Source organism: Camelus bactrianus, chromosome 11 (assembly GCF_048773025.1).
Source record: "Camelus bactrianus isolate YW-2024 breed Bactrian camel chromosome 11, ASM4877302v1, whole genome shotgun sequence".
NCBI classification, from domain to species: Eukaryota; Metazoa; Chordata; class Mammalia; order Artiodactyla; family Camelidae; genus Camelus; species Camelus bactrianus.
Window position 1 is genome coordinate 17843053 of NC_133549.1, and position 21052 is coordinate 17864104.

The 21052-nt window shown below is 57.1% G+C and overlaps 1 protein-coding gene across 1 annotated transcript in view; it reads left to right on the forward strand.

Moving 5' to 3' along the window:
* Window positions 1-21052, forward strand: part of TCERG1L (transcription elongation regulator 1 like) — a 173080-nt gene that overhangs the window by 136023 nt on the left and 16005 nt on the right. The window contains exons 8-9 of the mRNA XM_074374461.1: window positions 6815-6884; window positions 17818-17956. Of these exons, the coding sequence (XP_074230562.1) occupies window positions 6815-6884; window positions 17818-17956 (209 nt within the window). The remainder of the gene's footprint in view (window positions 1-6814; window positions 6885-17817; window positions 17957-21052) is intronic.

Genomic DNA, 21052 nt, shown 5'->3' on the forward strand with positions numbered 1-21052 from the left:
AAAAGAGCACAAAACCACACAGCTGAACATCGAAAGATTGCTGCTAATCACAGCAAGCGGACGTCACAAGCTAATGGTTTTAGCGCTTTTCTACATACGGGAAGAGGCCAGAGTGGGGCTCGTGGGCATTATTCCTCAGGGCTCATCTTAGCTCCTGAGGGCCAGCGTCCTGCTCTTCTCCACCGTGAGTCCCCTCTGGGCGCACTGTCGGGGCAGCTGCAGGGGCTGAGGGTTGGGCTGTGGGCCACACTCTTCCTCTACAGAAACCGCGCCAGCATGTTTTGTCCACGGTAGAAATCATGCGGCAGCCTGGCTGAGGTACCTGCCGCCTCCTCGCCCAGCCCTGACCACGGCGGGAATCACGTCCCTCCTGCTGGGAGGGCGGGGTGCAGTCTGGCGGGAGGTGTCCGAGGGCGGTCACACAAAACGTCCGTGGCTCCTCCTGTGGGCGGGGGGAAGAGGGGAGGCAGGGGCAGAGATGGGGAAGGAATATCCCCGACCTCTCTCTCCTGCATTTTGTCTCCCCGGCTGAGGCAGGGTGAGGACTGCAGAGGTGGGACAGTGAGGGGGACCCTGGAGAGAAAAAGGGGGCTCTTAGCTCTTTAATGCTCACCACGTCCCCAAGAGGAGGGGGGCCCCCCTCTCAGCTTCCTGTTGCTGCTGTCACACAGAGCGGCAGCCCTGCGTCGCTCTGGGCGGCTCTGCTGCCTCCCTCTCCCCTCGCCGGGGTCCTCGTGGCTCCCCGGGCACGCTGGATGATGCAGGCTCACCTCCCGCCCCGAGGTTGCCTGCTCCGTGCCTGAATCCCCCGCGTCCCGTCCCACAACCTGGCCTCGTCACAGGCTCCAGGGCTCAGGGTCTAGACGCCTTTGGGGGCCAGAATTCTGCAGCGCGCCGTCTTCAGGCCTGCTGTACAGAAGAGGGAATTACAGAAAGGAGATTAACTGACACGCCCACGGTCGCGCTTCTGTAAGTGGGCACCAGGGTTTGCACCCTGGGGGTCTGACTCCAGATCCAAGGAAGGGCAGCCTCACCAGGCATCTTATGAGCAAACGATAAGAAGGCGTTTCTGGAACACACTTTGCTCCCTGTGTCTGACCCGGGAGCAGCCAGGTGCGGGGCCTGGTGCGTCTGCGCTGCCCTGTCCCCGACCTGCAATGCACAAGGCGCGGCTTCACCTGGCTTCAGTCGCTCTGTAAACATTTCAGTCATTTACATTCAAGACAGTGCAGTCTGACAATGACATTCATTTCACCGAGGAAGACATGAAGCTGTCCCTGTGAGTAAACACAGCTGTGACTTGTGAAGGGGTCACTTCCCAAGCACTGTTTGCCCAAGGACAGTGTGCACCGATCTCCACGGCACAGTGGGGACGTGGTGGCCGGCGCTCAGCAAGCCTGGGACCGTGGAAAACGCCAGTGCCGGGTTGTTCTCCAAAGTGGCAAGGACGAGCGCCGCTGTTTGTCAGGACTCAGGCGGACAAGGAGGGAGCCAGCCCGGCGAGCGGGCACTGCGGGGTCTTCACGAGGCTCTGTAACACCTCTCAGTTGGCTGGATGGGCAGGTCCGAGGCTCGTGCAGGCTTCCAGATGCCCCCGAATCAGTGCTGATGGAAGGCCTGTGTCATGTCTCGGTGCCTTCAAGGCCCAGGACTGCTAAACAGGGCAGACGGGAACATCATTTTTCCAAGGCGTTTCCCCCAGAACCTAGTGCTTCAAACTGCCCTGGTCTCCTGGCCCAGGGATGAGGGAAGGAAGGGGAGGGGTGTGGGGAGGGGGGAAGATAATTCCATCTTAAACCAGTTGTTTACTTAGTCGGGGACTGGTGACTGACTGAGCCCTGGGCTTGGCACGGGTTCCAGCAGCCGGCGGGGTGGGCGGACGGGCAGTGACGCACCCGGGGGGGCGGGGAGGAGCAGCGTGAGTCCCCAGACCTGCAGCGGTTGGGGCTGCCGGATGGAGGATCCCTCAACTGGATCCCAGGAGACGGAGCACATTTGGGCGGCCCCGCCCCCTGTGGCTGCCCTCAGAGGGCACGAGCCTGGACAAGCTCAAAGTGAACGTCACGACGTGGAAACGTGGGGGGGGTTCCTGCAGTGACGGACAGCGGAATCTCCAAGTGGCCACAAGACCCCATTATTATGTCCGACCGACTGAATGCAGAACTCCGGTCCTCACGTCTCCTCGGCCCCTGGACCCTGGGCTCCATCCTGGTGTCTTCTCCCTCCCAGTGGGTGCAGAGCCGTCCAGGACGGTGCCTGCAGGGTCACTGCCAGCCCCCACTCTGTGGACGGGTTCTGGCCCAGCAGCTGCGAGCAGCCCCACCTCCCCCTTTCTGCCCCAGAAACCCGGTCCTGGGGGCGTTGGCCCTTCTGCCCCCCTGGAGGTGCTTCACGCTGCCCATGACCCCTATCTGCTCACAAACACCAATCTTAAACAGACCACAGAATAAGCACTTTACCACGAATGACTTTGCGGCGAATCCCATGGGTGATGGAAAGCGCAGAGGGAGCCGCCCGCAGGGGCTGAGGGCGAGCGCGGGCCTGAGCTGCGGCTGTTCTGCTGAAGCTTAGCTCCGAGCAAGCAGGGTGGACGGCAGGCCCTGCGTGGCGGGGCTTGGACGGCGCGTGCAGCCTTCCACCCCGGGCCATTTCCCCCAGCTTCCCGGGCGGGCCGGGGGCACGTTCTCCGTGCTGGGCTCCCAGGTCGCAGCCTCGGGAGCTGACGAAGGTCCCAGCCCAGGGCCGCCTCGGCGGGCGGACCCCAAGCTAGAGAATGATGGCTTCAGACGCGGGGACGAAAGCACCGCATCACCTTGTCTGTCAGGGGCCCGAATTGCCGTGTTTGCAGACACCCAAGTGAAAGGACCAGCTACCTCCAAAGGGGCTGCCCCCTGGTGTGCGAGCTGCCCCCCGCCAGCGCCCGGCTGCGGACTGGGGGCGCCCCCGGGCTGGAGTAGCTCTGAGGGCGCCTCTGCTGAGCACCTCGCACGGGGCGTGAGTGTCGAAGCCATTTAACCCGCTGCCAGCCTTCCAGCCAGGGGGTCGCAGACGCCCCTCCAGCTTCCGTGAGGTCTCAGGGCGTGCGTTTGCTCACGTCCCCAGAAAGCTCGTCCGTGCTAAGGGAGCTCTGCTCCCCGGGAGCCGGGGGGAAAAAAGTCGCGGTGGCACTGGTGAGCCTGAAGGCGCATGCGTGGGGCTCACGCAGGCGACGAACGTGGCCACTGCCGTGGTGACCGATGTGGTCACTGCCGTGGTGACCAGCACTATTACGGGAGAACCGCGAGTTCCACCCAGTTCGCAGGCCAGGGCACCCCTGTTCCCGGACCCCAGGAGCAGCTTGCCGAGCGCTCCCGCCTCGGGTCTCAGGTGTAGGCCGCACGCCAGCCCCTCGCCCGAGTGCAAGCGTGCCGTCCCCACCAGAGCTCCAGCGGGTTGTAACCAGAGACCGCGCCTTCCCTTTCTGGGGTAACCGGTTCCACTTGCGGAAAAAGAGACACTTGTCTCACAGACTTGGAACACCTTTCACTCCCTGCTCCAACCTCCCTGCACACTCAGTGTCTTTTTTAAAAAATGCACATACCCTTGCTGGTTAAATAAATGAAACAATAATTTTGAAAATACGTAGATGTTTGTATGTATGGGCGTCACAGGACAGCTGAGGACTTGCCGCGCTGCGCTCGCTGGTGTTCGCCGCCTTGGGCATCTGTCCGGCTCCCCGTGCTCTGAGCCTCTCTCCCCGCCTCCTCTCTCTCCCTCTCTCTCTCTCTCTCAGCGGGGTCCACGTGACTCCGGCAGGTCTCTCCAGCCGATGCGCTTCCAGGTCAGCGGTTTGTTCACGCACATACACACAGTGCAATGAGATCACCTTCTCACAAGCGTTTCTATTGTACAAATTCACATTCTTGGAATCGCAGGTCGAAAGGCACCTTCAGGGTACATGCTGGCAGACATTGCTAAACCTTCCTCCAAAAAGACCGACCGGCTCACACGCCTCCTGACGACTCAGCACATTCTCGTAAGCCCCGTAGATCATCCAGACTTGATTTTCACAAGCCGTCCCTTGTGTCAGTTGGCCTTCCTTTACTTGTGGGTGAAACTGAACCTTCCAACTGCTTTATTGGCCGTTTGTTTTGGTACGTATTCCCCTGATGTGGTGTTTGTCCTTCTTACTGAATTACATGGAACCGTGTCAGTCGAGGAGACCAGTGTTCTGATTGTGTCATCATCCCGACATTTTTCTTTTGATATTTTCCATAAAACAAGTGGATCTTGAATTTTTTCTTATTGTGGTAAAACATACATAACGTGAAGTTTGATTTTTACCCGTTTTTAACTGCACACACAGTTCAGTGGCACTAAATGCCTTCCCGATGTTGTGTAATCATCCCCATTATTTCCAAACATTTTTTGACACCCGAAAAAGAAACTCTGTAACCATTTATTGGTAACGTCCTATGACCCATTTTCCCCTGGTTACCCCTGTTCTGCTTCCCACATCTGCAGGTTTCCCATTCTGTGTGCCTCGTGTAAGTGAAACCATGTGATATTTGTCCATTTGTGTCTGGCTTATTTCACTCAGCATGATGTTTTCAAGGTCCATCCATATTGTAGCTCGTGTCAGTGATCCATTCCTTTTCATGGCTGAATAATATTCCATTGTATTGGTAACGCCCATTTTGTTTATTTATTCACCTGTTGATGGACACCTGGGTTGTTTCTATGTTTTGGCTATCATGGACGACGCTGGTATGAACGCTGGCACACAAGTATCTGTCTGAATCCTTGTTCTCCATTCTTTTTGGTACACACTTGGGAGTAGAATTTCTGGCTCACATGATAATTCTATGTTTAACTCTTTGAGGAATGGACCAACCTTTTTTCCATTTTGTGTTCCCACCAGCAAAGCACACGAGTTCCACATCCTTCACATCCTTGCCAATACCTGTTGTTCGCTGGGTTTTTAAAAAATTATTAGTTGTAGTATTTCATTACCATCATAGTGTGTGAAATGGTATCTCACTGTGGTTTTGATTTGCATTTCCCTAATGACTAAAAGTGTTTTCGTTTGCTTCTTGGCCGTTTGTCTGTCTTTTCCAGAGAAATGTCCACTCAAGCCTTTGCCTGTTTGTAATTGGGTTATTTCTGTTTTAGTTGCTGTTGTTGAGTTTTGTATATTATGAATACTAACCCCTTATCAGACATGCAACTTGCAAATATGCTTCCCATTCTGTGGGTTGCCTTCTTATTCTGCTGCTAGCGTCCTTTGGGGTCACAACAGAAAAGGGACCAACTGTGGGAGCTGCAGACCGGCAGGTGGGGACAGGGCATTGGAGCAAGGCAGGTGAGCCCTCCCTGTCCGCACATCTGCTCAGTTATCACAAGGCTCCTTCCCTAGACCGCTGGTGCTCAGTGGGGCGGGAAAGGGGCTCTGTCCCCTAGGGGACATTTGGCAATTTCTGGAGACATCTGCGGTTGTGACTACTGGGAGGGTCACCGCCACTGGCGTCTGGGGGTGGAGACCTGGGATGCTGTTCGCCATCCTACAGTGCACAGGATGCCCCGCCATCCAGCCCCAAGCGTCACTGGTGTCAGGTTAAGGAGCTCGGCTTGAGAGCCCTCAGAAGCCCACCTGGGCTCGGGCTCTCACAGGGGGGCTTCCTCTGACCCCGTGGTGGTGGGCTGGGGTGTGGGGTGCAGGACTTGGCGTGGATGGGCCAGCGATAGGAAGGAGCCATGAGAACAAGGATGCAGGGTGGATGGGTGGCCTGGGAGCTCCAGAAGCTGACCCTGTCGTCTCACTAGCAGCCCCACACTGCGCCCTGAGAGCCCGCCTGGGACTGGGCTGGGGCTGGTGGTGGAGGCGTGCGGGGCTGCCGGCGGTGCCCGAGGAGGAGCATCGGCTTTGTAAGGAGAGGAGGTGAGCAGGGCTTTGTCTGTGCTGTGGGAACCGATGTTTTCCCCATAAGCCACACTCACCGTGAGCGCGTGCTCCCTGCAGGGCTTCCTCGGGAAGGACGTGGGTTGCAGCAGCCCTGGGGGCGGGGCGGCAGGTGGGGGCGCAGAGGACGCCCTGCAGAGCGAGCCCCCTGCTCCGGTGCCCCCACGGGGACACGGTGATGGGGGGTGGTTTCCCGGGGGTGACGGACACGGAAAGAAAACCAGGGGAGAAGACGGCTGTGACGCCGGCAGGGCTGGGCAGCGCTCGGCCTGTCAGGACCGCAGTGATGATGCTCCAGCGCCGTCTCTGTCCTCGTTTCTCCTCTTTCCCTTTTGGAGACAAGTGTGGAACTCCAAAGCCCCGTTTCACTTTTTCATTCTGAAAGCTCATCAGACATTTACGGGGCCGGCCCTTCGGGGTGTGAGGAGGGACCTGACCTCAGAACCAGTTTGGCTCTTTGACAGTGACCTCGGAGACAGCGGCGGCGCGCGCGCCGTGCACGAGAGGCCTGGGGGGTCGCTCCCGGGAATGTGAGGGCAGCCGTGAGCTGAAGGGCTAGACCGGGGCCGGCGCCTGCCCCCTCGGGGTGGGGGGGGGACCCCGCCTTCCCCCACCCCCCCCCAGCCCCTCTGGAAGGTCTGGCAGCCTCTACATGGGTGGCCGGAGGCGACTTCTCTGCACAGCAGCACATCCGATGTCTCTTCTGCCAAAATATGAAAGGTGTGAACTGCGAGTGTAGTTACAGGGTTTAAGGCCCATCTTTCAGAGGAATCTGTTTTCTTAGCTTCAGGATGAGGCTGTTTGAAAGCGGGGCTTCCCTGTGGTTTGCCAAAGCCCTGAGCTTTGCATTAACCGTGTTCACCTGTATTCTTCCAGCCAACCACAGCGACGGGTCAAGTTCTGAAGACGGCAGGGAAGACCCAAACCTGAAGACCAAGAGGAATCGGTAGGTGGCGATGTCCTTTCCTCGTGCGTCTTTCCGGAAGGGGATGCTTAGGGGGTCATTCTAACCCCACTGACTGAACCTAGAGCTGAGTTCCAGCCCTAAACAGAGGGCGGGAGTCCTCAGGGTGCGTCTGAGCAGCTGCTCCTGTGCCCCTGTCTGGGTGGGGACCTCGGACGCCGGACAGCGTGCACCGTCCCCTGGCTCAGCCCTGGCCGTGTTTCCGCAGCCCCCTGGGGGTGGAGAGAGCTGTCGAGCTGCCAGGTGGGGCGGTGTGTTGGCGGAGGGTGGGCTGAAGGTCTGGCTCTGTCTCTGTCTCACTTTGTGACTTTGGGCCAAGTAATCTACCCTATGTCCAGGCTTCTCACCTACAAAGTGGGTGACGCCTGGGTGAGGGAGGCCCAGGTGACCTCCCGCAGCACCAGGGGAGCAGGGACCCTGCTGTCCGAGTGTGCTTCTGAGGGCTTGGTTGTGGTCCCAACACAGGCGGGAGGGAGATCGGCCTTTCCTTTCCAGCTGGGGGATGAGCGTTGCCCCTTTAACCCTCCTGCGAGGCCCTGTCCGTGGCCCCTTTCCTACGGAGTCCCATATAAAGCGGTAGAATTCGGGGTCTGTGCGTCTAAGTTCCTGGAAGGGGAGAGACGGATGGAGCGATGTGGGGAAAGGTGAGGGCGACTCTGGAAGGGAACCCGGGGGCCACTTCCTGTGCTGACGTGGAGCCGATGTCCCGGCAGGACCCGCCCCACCTCACGTCGGCCCAGCTGTGTGTCCCCTCAGCTACCAGGTGCAGGCTGGTCACCGCTGTCGTGGGACCCCTAGGCCTGCAGCGGGAACCCCAGTGCAGTTGTCAAGATGTTTGCACTGTGTGTGTTTTCTCTAAAAAATGTGCCTCAGAAGCAGTAAGCCTTTTGTGATAACAAATCTTTGCAGCCATGAAGGAAAATGCAGTCTTGGCTCAGAACCTGGACCCGTCCTCACCTCTTCCGTCCTCACCCTGTAGTTTCCTGGTGAAAGGGGGTGGGAGAGGGAGGAAGGGGGCTGCCGGCCGGGGGTGCCTGGCAGCTGGGGGCTGGGCGTCCTCTGATGGATGCCTGGGGGGCCACCAACCTGTGGAATTAGACCCGGGTGGGTTCATTTTTCCTTCCATTTCAATACCTTTGTCCTTTCCCCACTGTGCGCCCCTCACGGAATAGTTTTGCTGACCAGGGCCCAGGTGTAGTGCTGTTCTCACAGGTACCAAGCGGACATCACAGAGCTTCCAGAAACAATGCTGAGAAGGATGAGCATTGTCTCCCCAAGACAAGGAAGCAGCGGGGTCTTCCTCCCAGGGTGAAGGAGACCTGGGGCTGCAGTTTGGCAGGACCAGGGGCTCCCTGGGGTGCCAGAGTGAGCTGCGCCCCACCCAGCCTCACAGGCCCCTGTTTTCTTGCCTCCCCGCGGCTTCTCCTTAGACAGCCGCTTTCGAGGGCAAAGGACGCGCGTGTGGGCCACAGAGGATGGACACCGAGAGCCTCCAATGGGGGCCGAGGGCTCCAGGAAAGGGACCCAAGCGTCACCTCTGTATTGTTACGCTCAGACCATGGTTGTCAGCTAAGCAGTTCTCTTTGGGCTCTGGATAGATGCACACAACTTCAAAAGCAAACGAGCTCCCTGAGGCATCATTGGGTGCGTCTGAAGTCGTGTAGGAGGGAAGACTCAGCGGGGTCCAGAGCAGCTGGGACGTCCCCCTGCGGCAGCCGGTGGTCGCTTCCCCTGGACTGGCCCCCAATGCCCAACACTTGGTGTTTGAACAGCATCCAGGCGTTAATCCCGGTTTTAATCATCCGGACGACTTCCTCCGTGACCGAGCTCTGGCTTTGAAGGAATCACGGATGTTTTGCAGGAAGCTTCTGTCCCTCCGTCCTCCATCCCCAGCCCCACTTGGCCCGCGGGCCCTGCCTGTGTGGACGGCGCTCAGGCACCCGGGCTCCCTCCCCATGTCAGGCCTCGGTCCCCAAGTGGCTCCGTTCTGCCACTGAGATCCGGGAGGAGATGCTTCAGCAGAAGTTGGGGGCTGGACTGAGAATCTGGAATGTTCCGTGAGTCCCGGGCATTCACTTATGAGCTGATTTACACAAACTGTGCTCACTCTGGGGGAGCTTCACCCTCCTGTGGCCTTTCCCAAAGCTCCTGCTGCACGGCATGCGTGTCCCCCCGCTGCACAGACAGCAGCGCCATCTGGGCACTTCAGTCCATTGGGGGGAAGGTTGTGTCCGTGAGTCCAAGGACTCCTCGGCCGTCTAACCCCCTCCGCACACTTTGATTTGTTGACTCTGGCATCCCTGGTAAGAGACCCGGCTTCAGAGAACTTGCCCGAATCAATGCCTTTTGACCGACCCTTTTGTATAAATGATGCAATTTTTCCTCTTCAAAGAGCACGTCAATGCCCCTTGACGTCTGACTTCAGCCACCGTGTCCTGGCCTCCGAGACACAAGGGGCTGGACCACTTGGGTGTCTGGGACGTGCTGTCGCCTCCGGCATCTCTTGTGTTCCCGGGTCTGGTTCTTACACATTCTGGATGTTCTTACGCAGACGGAAGAAAGTCACTTGTGCACATCCTTCAGGGCCAGGTGATACTTTCCCTAAAATTTCCTGGGAAGAGAAGTATGTCACAATGACAAGCTTTGAAATTACGCCAATATCCCCTGCTGCCTGTCAGTGCCGCTTCAGAGAGCTTGCTCACTGCTTAATGCCGCGTGTTTCTGACGCACAATCGTACGCCTTCCCTGGGACCAGAACATGAATTGTGTGTAGTGCCCAGGGCTTCTGCCGGCTTCTGACGTGTAGGTTTTTTTATATTTCAGACTTACTTTTCGAATGTGCTGTCTATTTAAAGAACTTAGGATTTATTTCCAATAATTGAATTGAATTATTTTTAGGCTCCAGCAAAAGGATGCCATTTGGTTTAAAACCAGAGTGAAGTTACCCACAAAACAGATGAAGGAAGAAATCGCCAGGGGTCTGCAGTGCTTCCAGCCCCCCCCCCCCCGGGAGGCTCTGCCTTTTTGCTAGTTGACGAGCCAGGGGGTTCCTGCTAAATTAATGGCTTTCCATAGCATGGCAGAGTGAAAGGAACTCTTTTGAGTTTTCAAATATTTTGGGCCCTGTAGCTTTGGAAGCTTACTTATGTTTCTATACCATTTGGTATAGATTTCTTTAATTATGAACAGCAAAAGAAAAATCTCTTGGCTTGGAACGTAGCTCAGTGTGGTAGTTTGTAAACTCTGGGGATGCTCAGTTGATGGCCTTGGATGTAAGTGGCAAAGCTGACCTTGTACCGTAAAATCTTACCGTCAGGAAGGTGCTGTCAGGGGGCCGGATTGAGCTTGGACCGGAGACCCAAGCACATGGAATCAGCACAAAGTGCCCTTGTGCTTATTTTTCTGCCTTCCCCAAAATGCCGTCCACTGTTCTCCTCTTGACAAACCAGTGGCCAAAATACACCCAGAGCATGTCCCGTGGATGGGGCTGCATCCTTAAGGACTTTGGAGGCAGCCTGCGGAGGTGGGCCCATCCTCCACGCGCCTTGTGACCCTGAGGTGCCCGCACAGTCTGAGGCTAGGATCTGTCTACGTGCAGTTCTGGCCCCGGCCTAGGGACAGCCTGGGGCAGGGAGCATCCAGCTGGGACAAAAGAGGAACACCACCATGCAAAAGACAAAATGAAGCAAAACAATGCAATGTCTGGGGGTGTTGCAACCACTAGCCTTGAGCCTGTCCCCATGTCCAGCCCAGACCTTGAGAGAGCCACCTGTGAGAAGGGGAGGAAACGCTCTCTTTACAGTCAGATGGCTGTTCCCGCTGGAGCAAAGGCAACAGCGGTCATTGAGCGCGGGCAGCAGGGAGGGGCAGCTGGCCGCGTGCCATCCTCCCACCAAGGAGACCAGCTCTTCCACTTCCATATACGGATTTCCAGAATCCCGGAAAAGTTAGCTATTGAGAAAGTGAGGGCATTGCTTCTTTGAAATATTGCTAGAAAAAATGTGGACTGCAAATTAAGATTGCTATAAAATTATATCTTTAGAGTGTCCAGAGGTAAGAGAATGGTCTACATGCCGACGCTCGTGCTGGAGTCTCGTGTTCTTAGGCCGGTGTGTGTCTCTTTGTGGCCTTTGACATGCGCGGAAGACGAGCTGTCAGCGACCACTGACTGTGTGAGTGAGTCTTTGCACATCAGCCCTGGGTTTAGTTGCCCAGTTGTTTCTATAGAGACCTGTGGCTTTGTAAACAGCCCTGAGTCTATGCCGTCTGTCCCCAGGGCATCCTGCCTGGGATGGCAGAGCTGGGAATGCCTTTAGTGCCCCCAGAGCCCCTCCCTGGCAGGTGTCATCAGGCCAGAAGAACCCCCCACACCAGGGGCCAGGGCAAAACCAGCAGGGGTGAGAGGGTGGGGCAGGGCCAGGCACATCAGGAAGCTTTCCAAGTGGGCCATGATCAGACAGTCAGAGCAGGGGAGCAGCGAGGCCGGGGCTGGGGATGATACCCGAGGCTCTGGGACAGCCCAGCCCCAGCCTGGAGCCCTAGTGCTGCTCCGAGGGGATTTTGTGCCCCTGCCCATCCTGCGGCCTCGTCTCTGCTCACCGGGCTGCTCTGTCAGGACAGAGGACAGCTGCTCTCGCTCAACGCCATCCTGCTCGGGGCCAGAGTCAGGGCCGCACCCATGGCCATGACTGTTTCCTGGGGAGGCGGCCTCCTTGATGCCCCCGTTGGCTTTGCATCCCAATCCCCAACGTGGACGGGCAGTGCGCCCCAGACGCCCTGCACCCTAGCCCACCCCGGGGCCTGGAGACCCCCGATCAACGTTCCAATCTTCCGCCAGCAGCCAGAGGCACGCTCCCAGGCTGCAGCATCCAGGCTAAAAACTGGAGAACACAGATCTTTCCAAGTTTGCCACATCTAAAGACCATTTGTTACAACTCATACGGTGGAATGTCTGAGGCCCCATAAGGCAAAGAAATTCACAGAAACTTTGATTCTTGCGGAATTTCATACTGTGTCTCACACCGGAATTGCAGGCTGGCAGTATTTTGATGATAAATTCCTAGCCCTTTTTGCCGGAGGAAAGAACAGGTTTCCCCAATCCATTAAATTAAATAAAAGACGAGATGTCGCCCAGCTAAACAGAAGGCTGGAACCCAGCTTGAGGAGGGTTGATGTGGATGGTCAGAAGCTGTCAGAGACAAGGAAGGTGAAGAATCACCATTATTATCACTATTATGCCACCACCCCCACCCCCACCACCATCACCACCACCACCAACATCATCACCACCACCACCATCACCACCACCACCGTCACCACCATCACCACCACCACCATCTCCACCACCATCACCTCCACCATCACCACCACCAACATTACCACCATCACCACCATCACCACCACTACCGTCACCACCATCACCACCATCACCACCACCACCACCGTTACCACCATCACCACCACCACCATCACCACCATCACCATCACCACCACCACCATCACCACCACCATCACCACCATCACCACCACCAACATCACCACCATCACCACCACCACCATCACCACCATCACCACCACCACCACCACCACCATCACCACCACCACCCCCATAATCATCATTACTATTTACAGACCTGCCATTGTGCTGAGGATCCTACATGCCCCTCAGTTTTCCCGGCTGTAAACTGGGGATGAAAAGCATGGCTGCCCCACAGGGTTGTGATGAGGACTGGATGTGATGATGTAGGTAAAGGGGGTGGAGAGGGTTTGGCAGCATTTTCAGCAAGTATCAGTCATTCTCATTGTTTAATTTAATTCTTACGAACAATTCTTAAGTGGCAAGTACTATTATAATTTATACTCTTGAGATGAAAGAAATGGAGAGGAAGTGGAATGATGAGAAGTCGTGGCCGGGCCACCAGCTTGTGGACCTGGTCTGGACTGAGGGCTTGTAGGCCCCACAGAAGGCCACAGGAGGTACCCAGTGCAGACGGTGGGCAAACAGAAGATCTGAATGTTCTAGAATAAAACCTGCGGGCCCTGGGGGACTGGTGGCATGTGGCACCCAGGGGTCACTGGTTACAGGCAGTTGGTGGGTTAAGCAGGAATGCAGTTCCAGCTGCCCTCCACCTGGGAAGCCACCCAAGGGCAGGGAGGGAGAGATGTGGGTTTGAGCAAAACCCCAAGTCACTCAGTGGCCATCCTTACAAGGGGCTGCACAGCCTCAGATGCCACCAGCAGGGACCCCAGATGGGAGCCACAGCGCGAGCAGACACAAGTTCTGCAGGAGGCCGGCCAGGGCTGCCCAGAAATCCTCCCGGCCCTTCACCAGCCAGTGAGAGTGGTTGTCGCCAGCACGGAGAGGCTGGTGGGACCTGCTGGAGGCATCTACTTTTGACATTTCCTGCTGAACATTTTTATGAACAAATTGGATGCAGAAGGCCCACTTATCACATTTATAGGAACTGCAAACCTGGGAGTCAGAGCTAATAAACTGATGGCAGAATCAAGACATTTAAGTATTTCAACAGGACTGAAAACACGGGTGCGTTCGCACCACAGGGCTGCTTGGGGGCGTGTCAGACTCATCCTTCCTAAATTACCCATTTTACCAAAGACAGGGTCCAGCAAGCACCCACAGTGCTCCCCAGGTCATGCGGACAGCGCCCTCTCCCGAGCGTCACAGGCACCCTCAGCCCCACCGTCCATCCCCCATGGTTCTTCTCCAGAACGAGGTGCTGCTCAGATGCCAGCAGTTTCTCTGGAGGAGGTGCCGTCACCGGGGTGCAGCCCCCATCTCAGCTTGAGTCAGCGTTCATTTCTCTTTCCATCCCACGCCTGCGTTCAGATGGTGGTCAAGTCAAAAGTCCTGCATTTCTTCCAAGTCTCTCAAAGGCGAGTGCTAGAGGAGGGGACGGAGGGAGAGGCGGGGGGGCACTCACGGAGCGGGGGCTGCTCTGATGGAGTGACCTGGAACGTCTCATCAGATTCGCACAACAACCCTGCCGGGGGGCACTGTCACTGGCCACGTGAGGACACTGAGGCATGCGGGACACATCTGCCCCAGGTGAGGTTTGGACCTGACCCGTCCAGCTCCGTGCTCTGAGCCTCCGCCCATCTGGCTGCTGTGATGATGAAGACACTTTTACACAGTCGCCCCCTCTTATCTGAGCGTTCCCTTTTGGCGGTTTCACGTCATCTGCGGTCGAACCAGGGCTAAACATATTCAGTGGAAAATTCCTGAAATAAACAATCCGTGTGTTTCAAATTGTGTGCAGTTCTGAGCAGCGAGATGAAATCTCGCACCGTCAGCACCGTCCCACCCGGAATGCAGATCACCCCGCTGTGTCCCGCCCGCTGGCCCCTTAGCCACCGAGGGCGCCACGTCCACGTTCTCAGTGGCAAGTGCTTGTGTCCCAGGGACCCTGGTTTTACTTAGTGGCCCCAAAGCAAAAGAGTAGCAATGCCGGCAATTTGGAGCTGCCAAAGAGAATCCACACCGTGCTTCCTTTAAGTGAACGTCCTCGACTGAAAAAGAAAAGTGACTGAAGCTGAAGTTGCTAGATCGAGGGTAAGGAGGGGCCTTTTGTCCACGCAGTTGTGCAGGAGGAAGAGCTCTGTGCTGGTTTTGCTGCCCTCACAGCCCTGCCGCCAGAGCTGTGGCCGCAGTGCATGCTGAGGGCTGAGTTAAGATGCAAAAGGTACTGCATTTACATAATAAGATATTTTGAGAGCGAGAGACCACATTCACATAAGTTTTAGTGCAGCACCTTGTTGTAATTGTTCTCTTTTATTGTTGGTTTTTGTTGTTAAACTCTCACCGTGCTTGATTCATAAATTACAGTTTGTCATAGGCGTGGCTGCATAGGGAAACCTGTATCTGTATCTGCCTCTGCATCTCTAAGGTTCCGCACTAGCCAAGGCATCAGGCGTCTGCTGGGGGTCTTGGAACGCGTTCCCCAGGGATAAGGGGGCAGCAGTAGTGAGACTTGAGTCAACAGGAGGGGTCTCAGATTTGCTGAGAAATACTCCTCCCGGGGTGCGGCTGCTGTAAAGTCCGCGCAGTTTTCTGAATCACTCCCAACCTCTCTCGCTCTCGCTCTCCCCGACCCCGCCTTCCCTCCCTTCATAGACAAGACAATAAAAAGCCACTTTCCTTTGAACTGTAACAGGCAGCTGTTCAGCAGCTGTAATTCCTCTGCCAGGGCAACCATACCGACCTCAGGATGGCTCCACCGGAAGATTCTGGAGGCGGAAAGAGGCGTGTCTGTGAGTCTGCGAGGTGACCTCTGGGCACACGGATGTGCCAGGGCCAGTGGCGCGAGTGCCTTCTGCCCCAGATAAGCTAATTAAAGTTTGTTGTCCATAAAAGGACTTGCTGTGTCTAAAATCTAATTGCACTGACTTCTGCAAAATAATGAGCTGTCCTGTGCACAGGGGCAGAGTCAGAAAACCCTGGCATTGTGGACTACCACCACGCGACAGACACGCTCATGTGCACACGCATACCTGTCAGCGGCTCAGCTAGATGGCCACAGTGGCACCTGGGGGGATGAGGGGAGGGGCAGAGCGGGGAGCAGGGCTCCGAGGAAGGCATGGCCAGTGTGACGTCTCCGAAGTGGGGACAGGCGGCCGGGGCCATGCCGCCCCTCGCAGTGAAAGACCCCAGCTCTGCAGAGGAAGGGCTGGACAAGACCAAGCCACTTCCAGCCTAAACTTGACCTGGAAAATGTCCCAGTGCAGTATGTCAAGCTAGCGAGGCCACAGCCACGCGGCAGAACCCTCCCGAGACACAAGGTCGTCCCCACCCGGGTTCCCACAGTGCCCTTGGGACGCTGCCTCTCACCCTCGGTACAATTTTGGCTTGAACTAATTTTTGTTCATTTTAAATATTAGAATTTAATTTTTGTCCCCAAAGTATTTAGCCATAAGAATATTAAAAATATATTTAGCAAGCTTGCCTTTGCTTTTGATTGATCCTAATGGAACCGATCACTTTGCTGTCTGCAAGGCGTCCAGGGGTTCAAAACAGAGTATTTTGTTGAATAAGCTGTAATATGTGATCATCGCTGAATCCACAATGTTCCTATTAATCTTATTTCAAGTTACAACAATGCAAGCCTTGTTTCCACACATCTATTTTTAACTAATGAAAACTTATTACAAAGGAATCCTAATTACACCCTTCAGAATGTGATACAATGGCGAATCCACTGGTAATTTTCTTTTTTCAAAAGTCCACATAATCGCCTAAGAAGCAAAGAATGTAAGTTCTCCTGAAATAGTTGGTCTATAAATAAGATTCCCTAATGGGCTGAGCAAACAGATTTTTTTCTTCGCACGTATCGTATGAGGTTGAATTAATCCATATTATAACCCTGATGCGTGAAAACCCTTGTTAGAAATAGAACCTGGTACATTCTCAGCACGTCCCCAGATTGGTAGCTAACGTATTTCCGCAGCACCCTGGACAGGCAGGGATGGGACAGCCGTGGGCCTGGCTGGTGTTGGGAGGTGGGGTGGCCCTGGTCGGGCTGCCGAGCGACTGTACGACCTTGACCAGTCCGTCCCCTCCCCACATGCGGGGGTGTAGACGTGCCCCGCTCGTCCCGTGCACTGCAGGGTGTTTAGCGGCACCCTTGGACTCTGTTCCTGTGTGCCGGGAGTGCTGCCCCAGCGGTGATGGTCACAACTGTCCCCAGACACTGCCAGAGTCCCCCAGGAACAAGTCACCCGGGCGAGAGCCCTGATCTCGACCTGCATCAGGGAACTGAGCATGCGTGGCCTGAGTGACTTCAGCCCGGCAGTTCCCGGAGTGAGGCTGGTTTGCAAAGAAGCAGGGAAGGGCCAGACTCCTCAAGTGCGTGCTCCCTGCTGTCGGGTCCGCAGGAGGCACTAAGCCACCTGCCGCCTGGCGTCACTGCCACAGGCCCTGGCTCCGGGGGTGGGGACAGGCCTGGGAGGGGAGGAGGCCCGCAGGGGGTCTGCGTGAGAGGCGAGCTGCTCTCCAGGCCAGCGTGGTCGAGTCTGCCTACCATGGCTGAGGGTGGGCTGCGTGGGAGGAGACAGGGTTGGCGACTGTGGGGACCCCGCTCCCGAGCAGGCCAGGTCAGGGACCGGGGGGGCCAGGCATGGCAGCTACTGTATCTGCGTTTGGCCACATGCTTTCTTCCAGCAGCAAATGTCAAGGTGTTTTAGAAGGAGGCTTCCAGATGCTTCCAGAATAAGATGCAGAGCTGTGAGGAGGTCTTTCAAACGGCCAGTTAGAGAAAGCATGCAAGTCACAGAGCTGGTGCTTCACGGAAGCGGCCTCTCCCCTTCCTTCCCGCCAGGGGGACCGCCTGCGGGTCGCGGTGGCCCAGCCCTCCCCGTCCTGGGCTGGCTGCCTGGGGTGGGTCCCGTCCTCCTGCTGTCACTGGAATCTCCCTTTCGTGTTAGACCTCAGGACAACAGGTTCTGTTTTCTGTACCCTGGGTGCCGAGAGAACAGTCTCCCCAGGACCGTCTTCCATGCATTTGTCCCAGATAAAGGCCTCTCTAAAAACCCAAGCAGAACCGGGGGTTAGCTTCAGCGACTTGTTCAGAGAAAGGCTGGCTCTGTTCCCCGGCGATGACGGCCTGGAGCAGTGAAACCCTGGCGCGGGGGGCCTCTCAGCCTCCCGCCTGGGGGCCCTGCTGCCTTCCCTCCGGCTGCCGCTCCACTCACGGGGGCTTCCGTCTCGACTTTCTGCCCCAAACACAGCAAAGCCGTTTGAGGCCAAGTCTCGGCCTCGCTGGGCCAACAGCACCAGGCTTCCCAAAGTGTTCAAAGGGTCTTTGCTTCTGACAGGGTCACCTGGAGGCTTTTGAAAGGTTGCAGTGACAAGCAGCTGCATCTCCAAGGTCACATCTGACTCTCTCTGTCTTGTCCCCCGAAGGACGGAAGGCCTCGCGAGTCCCGGGCCTGAGGAGGCAGAGAGAGAGGACCCGGGCGCCAAGACGCCACCGCCTGCCCAGATCCTCCTGCCCCTGGAGGAGCGGGCGACCCACTTCCGAGACATGCTTCTGGAGAGAGGGGTAAGGACCACAAGTGAAGACGCTCCTCAGTGACCGTCCCCCAAGCCCAGGGACCCGCCCCTTTCCGTACGGGGCCATGGAATCAGGCCGGGTGACACTCAGGGGTCAAATGATCTGAGGCCAAAGCAAAAGAAAAGGAGCCTGCTTCTTGTCCTGATGGGGAAGGAGGCTCTGAAGGGTGTGGTGGCATCGCAGGGCACCTGTCTCCACCTGTACGTGGAAGCCACTGACAGGCAAACAGGAGCGGGTCCCTGGAAGGGACGGTTACAGGGAAGGCGCAGAGGAAGCATGTGTCTGTGCCGATGTGATTCCTGCCGGCCCCGGGCTGGGGGCCGGGGCGCACACCCCTCTGAGGCACGTGCCCCGCGGGCGTCGGGCTCGGGCAGGGGCTCCCGCACCTGTGGACGGGCCCAGCGGTCTTTACGCCCTTAGGATGACTTGGTGGCAGTTGACTTCTGAATCTCGTTTGAATTTAGGGGGAAAAACCCTTTTATAATTGAATCTCCTGCCAATGAGTTTTCTTTCCTGCTTTGGCCTTTGGGTATAAAGTGAACCTGATACAGCGTGTAGCCACTTGGATTTCTTCACAAAATGAGGCTGAACGCAGAAGGCGGTAATAGGAACGTGTGTGTAATGATAATTATAATGAAGCCTGGAGATGGCCTTGGGAGTTCAAAAGCAAACGCGCCCTGCAGCCAGCTCCCCCCAGGCTGCATTCTGCAGCCCCTCCCCGAGCAGGTGCAGCTGGAATGGAGACTCGGGCCCCAGGAGGACAGCAGGGGAGGGCCGCCCGGGAGACCCATCCCCCCCCGAGCAGGGGGACCGAGCCGGGCTCCTCAGAGTCGGGCTGGGGCACTGGCACCTGGTGCGGTGAGGCCCTGGGGCTTCGGGGAGGACGGAGGTGGCGCCAGCTCTTAAGAATTAGACGCAAGAGGGAGATTATCTCAGCCACCCTCGCGGGAGACCACTTTCCCTTTGCACCGAGAATTTTAGTGCCTGCATCGCTCTATCTATCCAGAGACTCGCTCGGAAATAAAATACAGCCCTTGGCGCAAGGCCCTGGCAGGAGAAGTAGCCTTGCGGGCTCAGAACTGCAGAGCAGCGCGTTCACCTAAATGAGCAGATACGCCCGGTGACATGGAGTGCCAGAGTGAGCGCCGTGCACACACGCACGGGGCCGCCCTGGTGTACGCGGAGGGCATCTTTGCAAAGACCTGATTTTAAAAACCACAGTTATTAAGCTAAAATTTTATTTTAAAAAAGACTCCCTCCCCATGAGACTTTCTTTGTTTTCCAAGACGTAGAGGTGATTTGATTAAACAGCTCCTGCAGGACGGAACGGCCTCTGAAACAGCTGAGGCTCTCGTGTGGGGTGTGTGTCTGCGTGTGTGCTGTATGCACGAGGGTGTGTGTGCAGAGGTGTGTACGTGTGTAGAGGGGAGCCAGTATGTGCATGTATATGCTGTGTGTGTGGCTGGTGCGCGTGGGAGTGTATAAGTGTGTGTAGAGGGGCACACATGTGTGTATGTCTGTGTGTGTACATGTGTACAGGAGTGTGTGTGTGTGTGTGTGTGTGTGTGTGTGTCTGTGTGCGTGGAGGGGGTGAATGCTCCCCAGGCCCCGGCACAACCCGGCGTGGCGGATGGGAAGGGCACTGGCCTCTCCCTCGCCGAGGCTCTGCCCCCACGTGCCCGCTCTCCCTCCCACGGGGACACCAGAGACGCCCGGCAAATCCACTTCCCCTCTCTGCGCCCCGCCCCAGAGGCAGGAGGCGAGGGACAAAAGCCGGAGCTCCCGGCCGTTCCTGCCCCTCGGTTCCTGCCATTTCTCCAGACGTCTGGGAGGGCAGTGCCCACAGGGCCTTGACCCCATTTGGTCACCATCACTGCCACCCAAAGGGGTTGCTGGTTCTGTGTCCAGTACACTGGCCTTATGGTCCTGGAAGCTTGTACCCAGTGTCACCGCCAGTCACCAGCCCCGCTGGCCACCCTGAGCTGTCTCACCGCCCTCTCTGCCCACCTTCCATTCTTGACACCGAGTCCCTTCCTGGGAGCCCGCCTGCCCGGCCTGCCCGCCCCACCCGACTGACACGTGATGCCAGGCGACCACTCTGTGCCTCCTCCGTGCCACCACGTGACCGTGTGCGGTGGCAGCCCCTGGAAGGGCGGGGCTCCCACTCGGCACGCAGGGGTCCCCGGGACCCCCTCAGTGCCCGGGCTCTGGTCTTGCTGCACGTGCCCCCAGGCCCGCCCGGCACTGGCTCCAGGGGGGCCCGCGGAGCCCAGATGAGGGGTGTGTCCCCTGGAGCAGAGGCTCTTTCTGTTTCTCTCTACTCCACTCCTGTGGCCACGAATTGCCCGCAGGGCTGGGCTTAGGCGTTAGTCACGCGATGAGATGGAGCAGATTCCCGCCCCACAGAGTCACCCAGGACAGGGCTCCTCCCTGGAGACCCGCGCGATGGATGCGCCTGAGTTTTGCTGCCACGGCCCGCCTGACAATGCAGACGTATTTATAATTTTGAGGGCCTGAATCAGTCTGACCAGTCTGTTCCAGTGGAATTGACTGGGAGGTGCGAACCATCTTCCCTAGACACGATGGCGCGTGAGCTTTTGAGAAATACGTGCGCGCACCTGTGTCACGACGTCCGTGTCGAAGAGCTCCCCCTCCTTGTTTTGGAAACCGGCCAGGCCCCACTTAGCAACACAGCATCAGACTGACCTACGCGGGCCGGCTGCCGGAGACACCCCCCCCCCCCCGCCCGGGATGCGAAGTTGACGCGGTCGGCCTCGGAATGCGTCCCCGCGGCGTCTGTTGAGCGGTTTTACTAACGAGATTTTCTTGCCTCATTGAAGTGGGCGATTCCACCCAGACCTTGGTTCTTAGGTGCTGACATGTGAGAATCAGTGGAAACAAGGTGGGGGCACGAGGCACCAGCCCCAGTGTTCTGAGTTTTTCTGGGGGAGGCCTAGACCCCTACCTTACAAGGATTTCAGAAGAAGCCTGCAAGCAGCTCGTGAACAGACAAGGCCAGTCCGAGTGCCCCGCTGGCGCCGTAGAGAGGGTGGCGCTTACGACCGCGGGACTCTATAAAGCAGG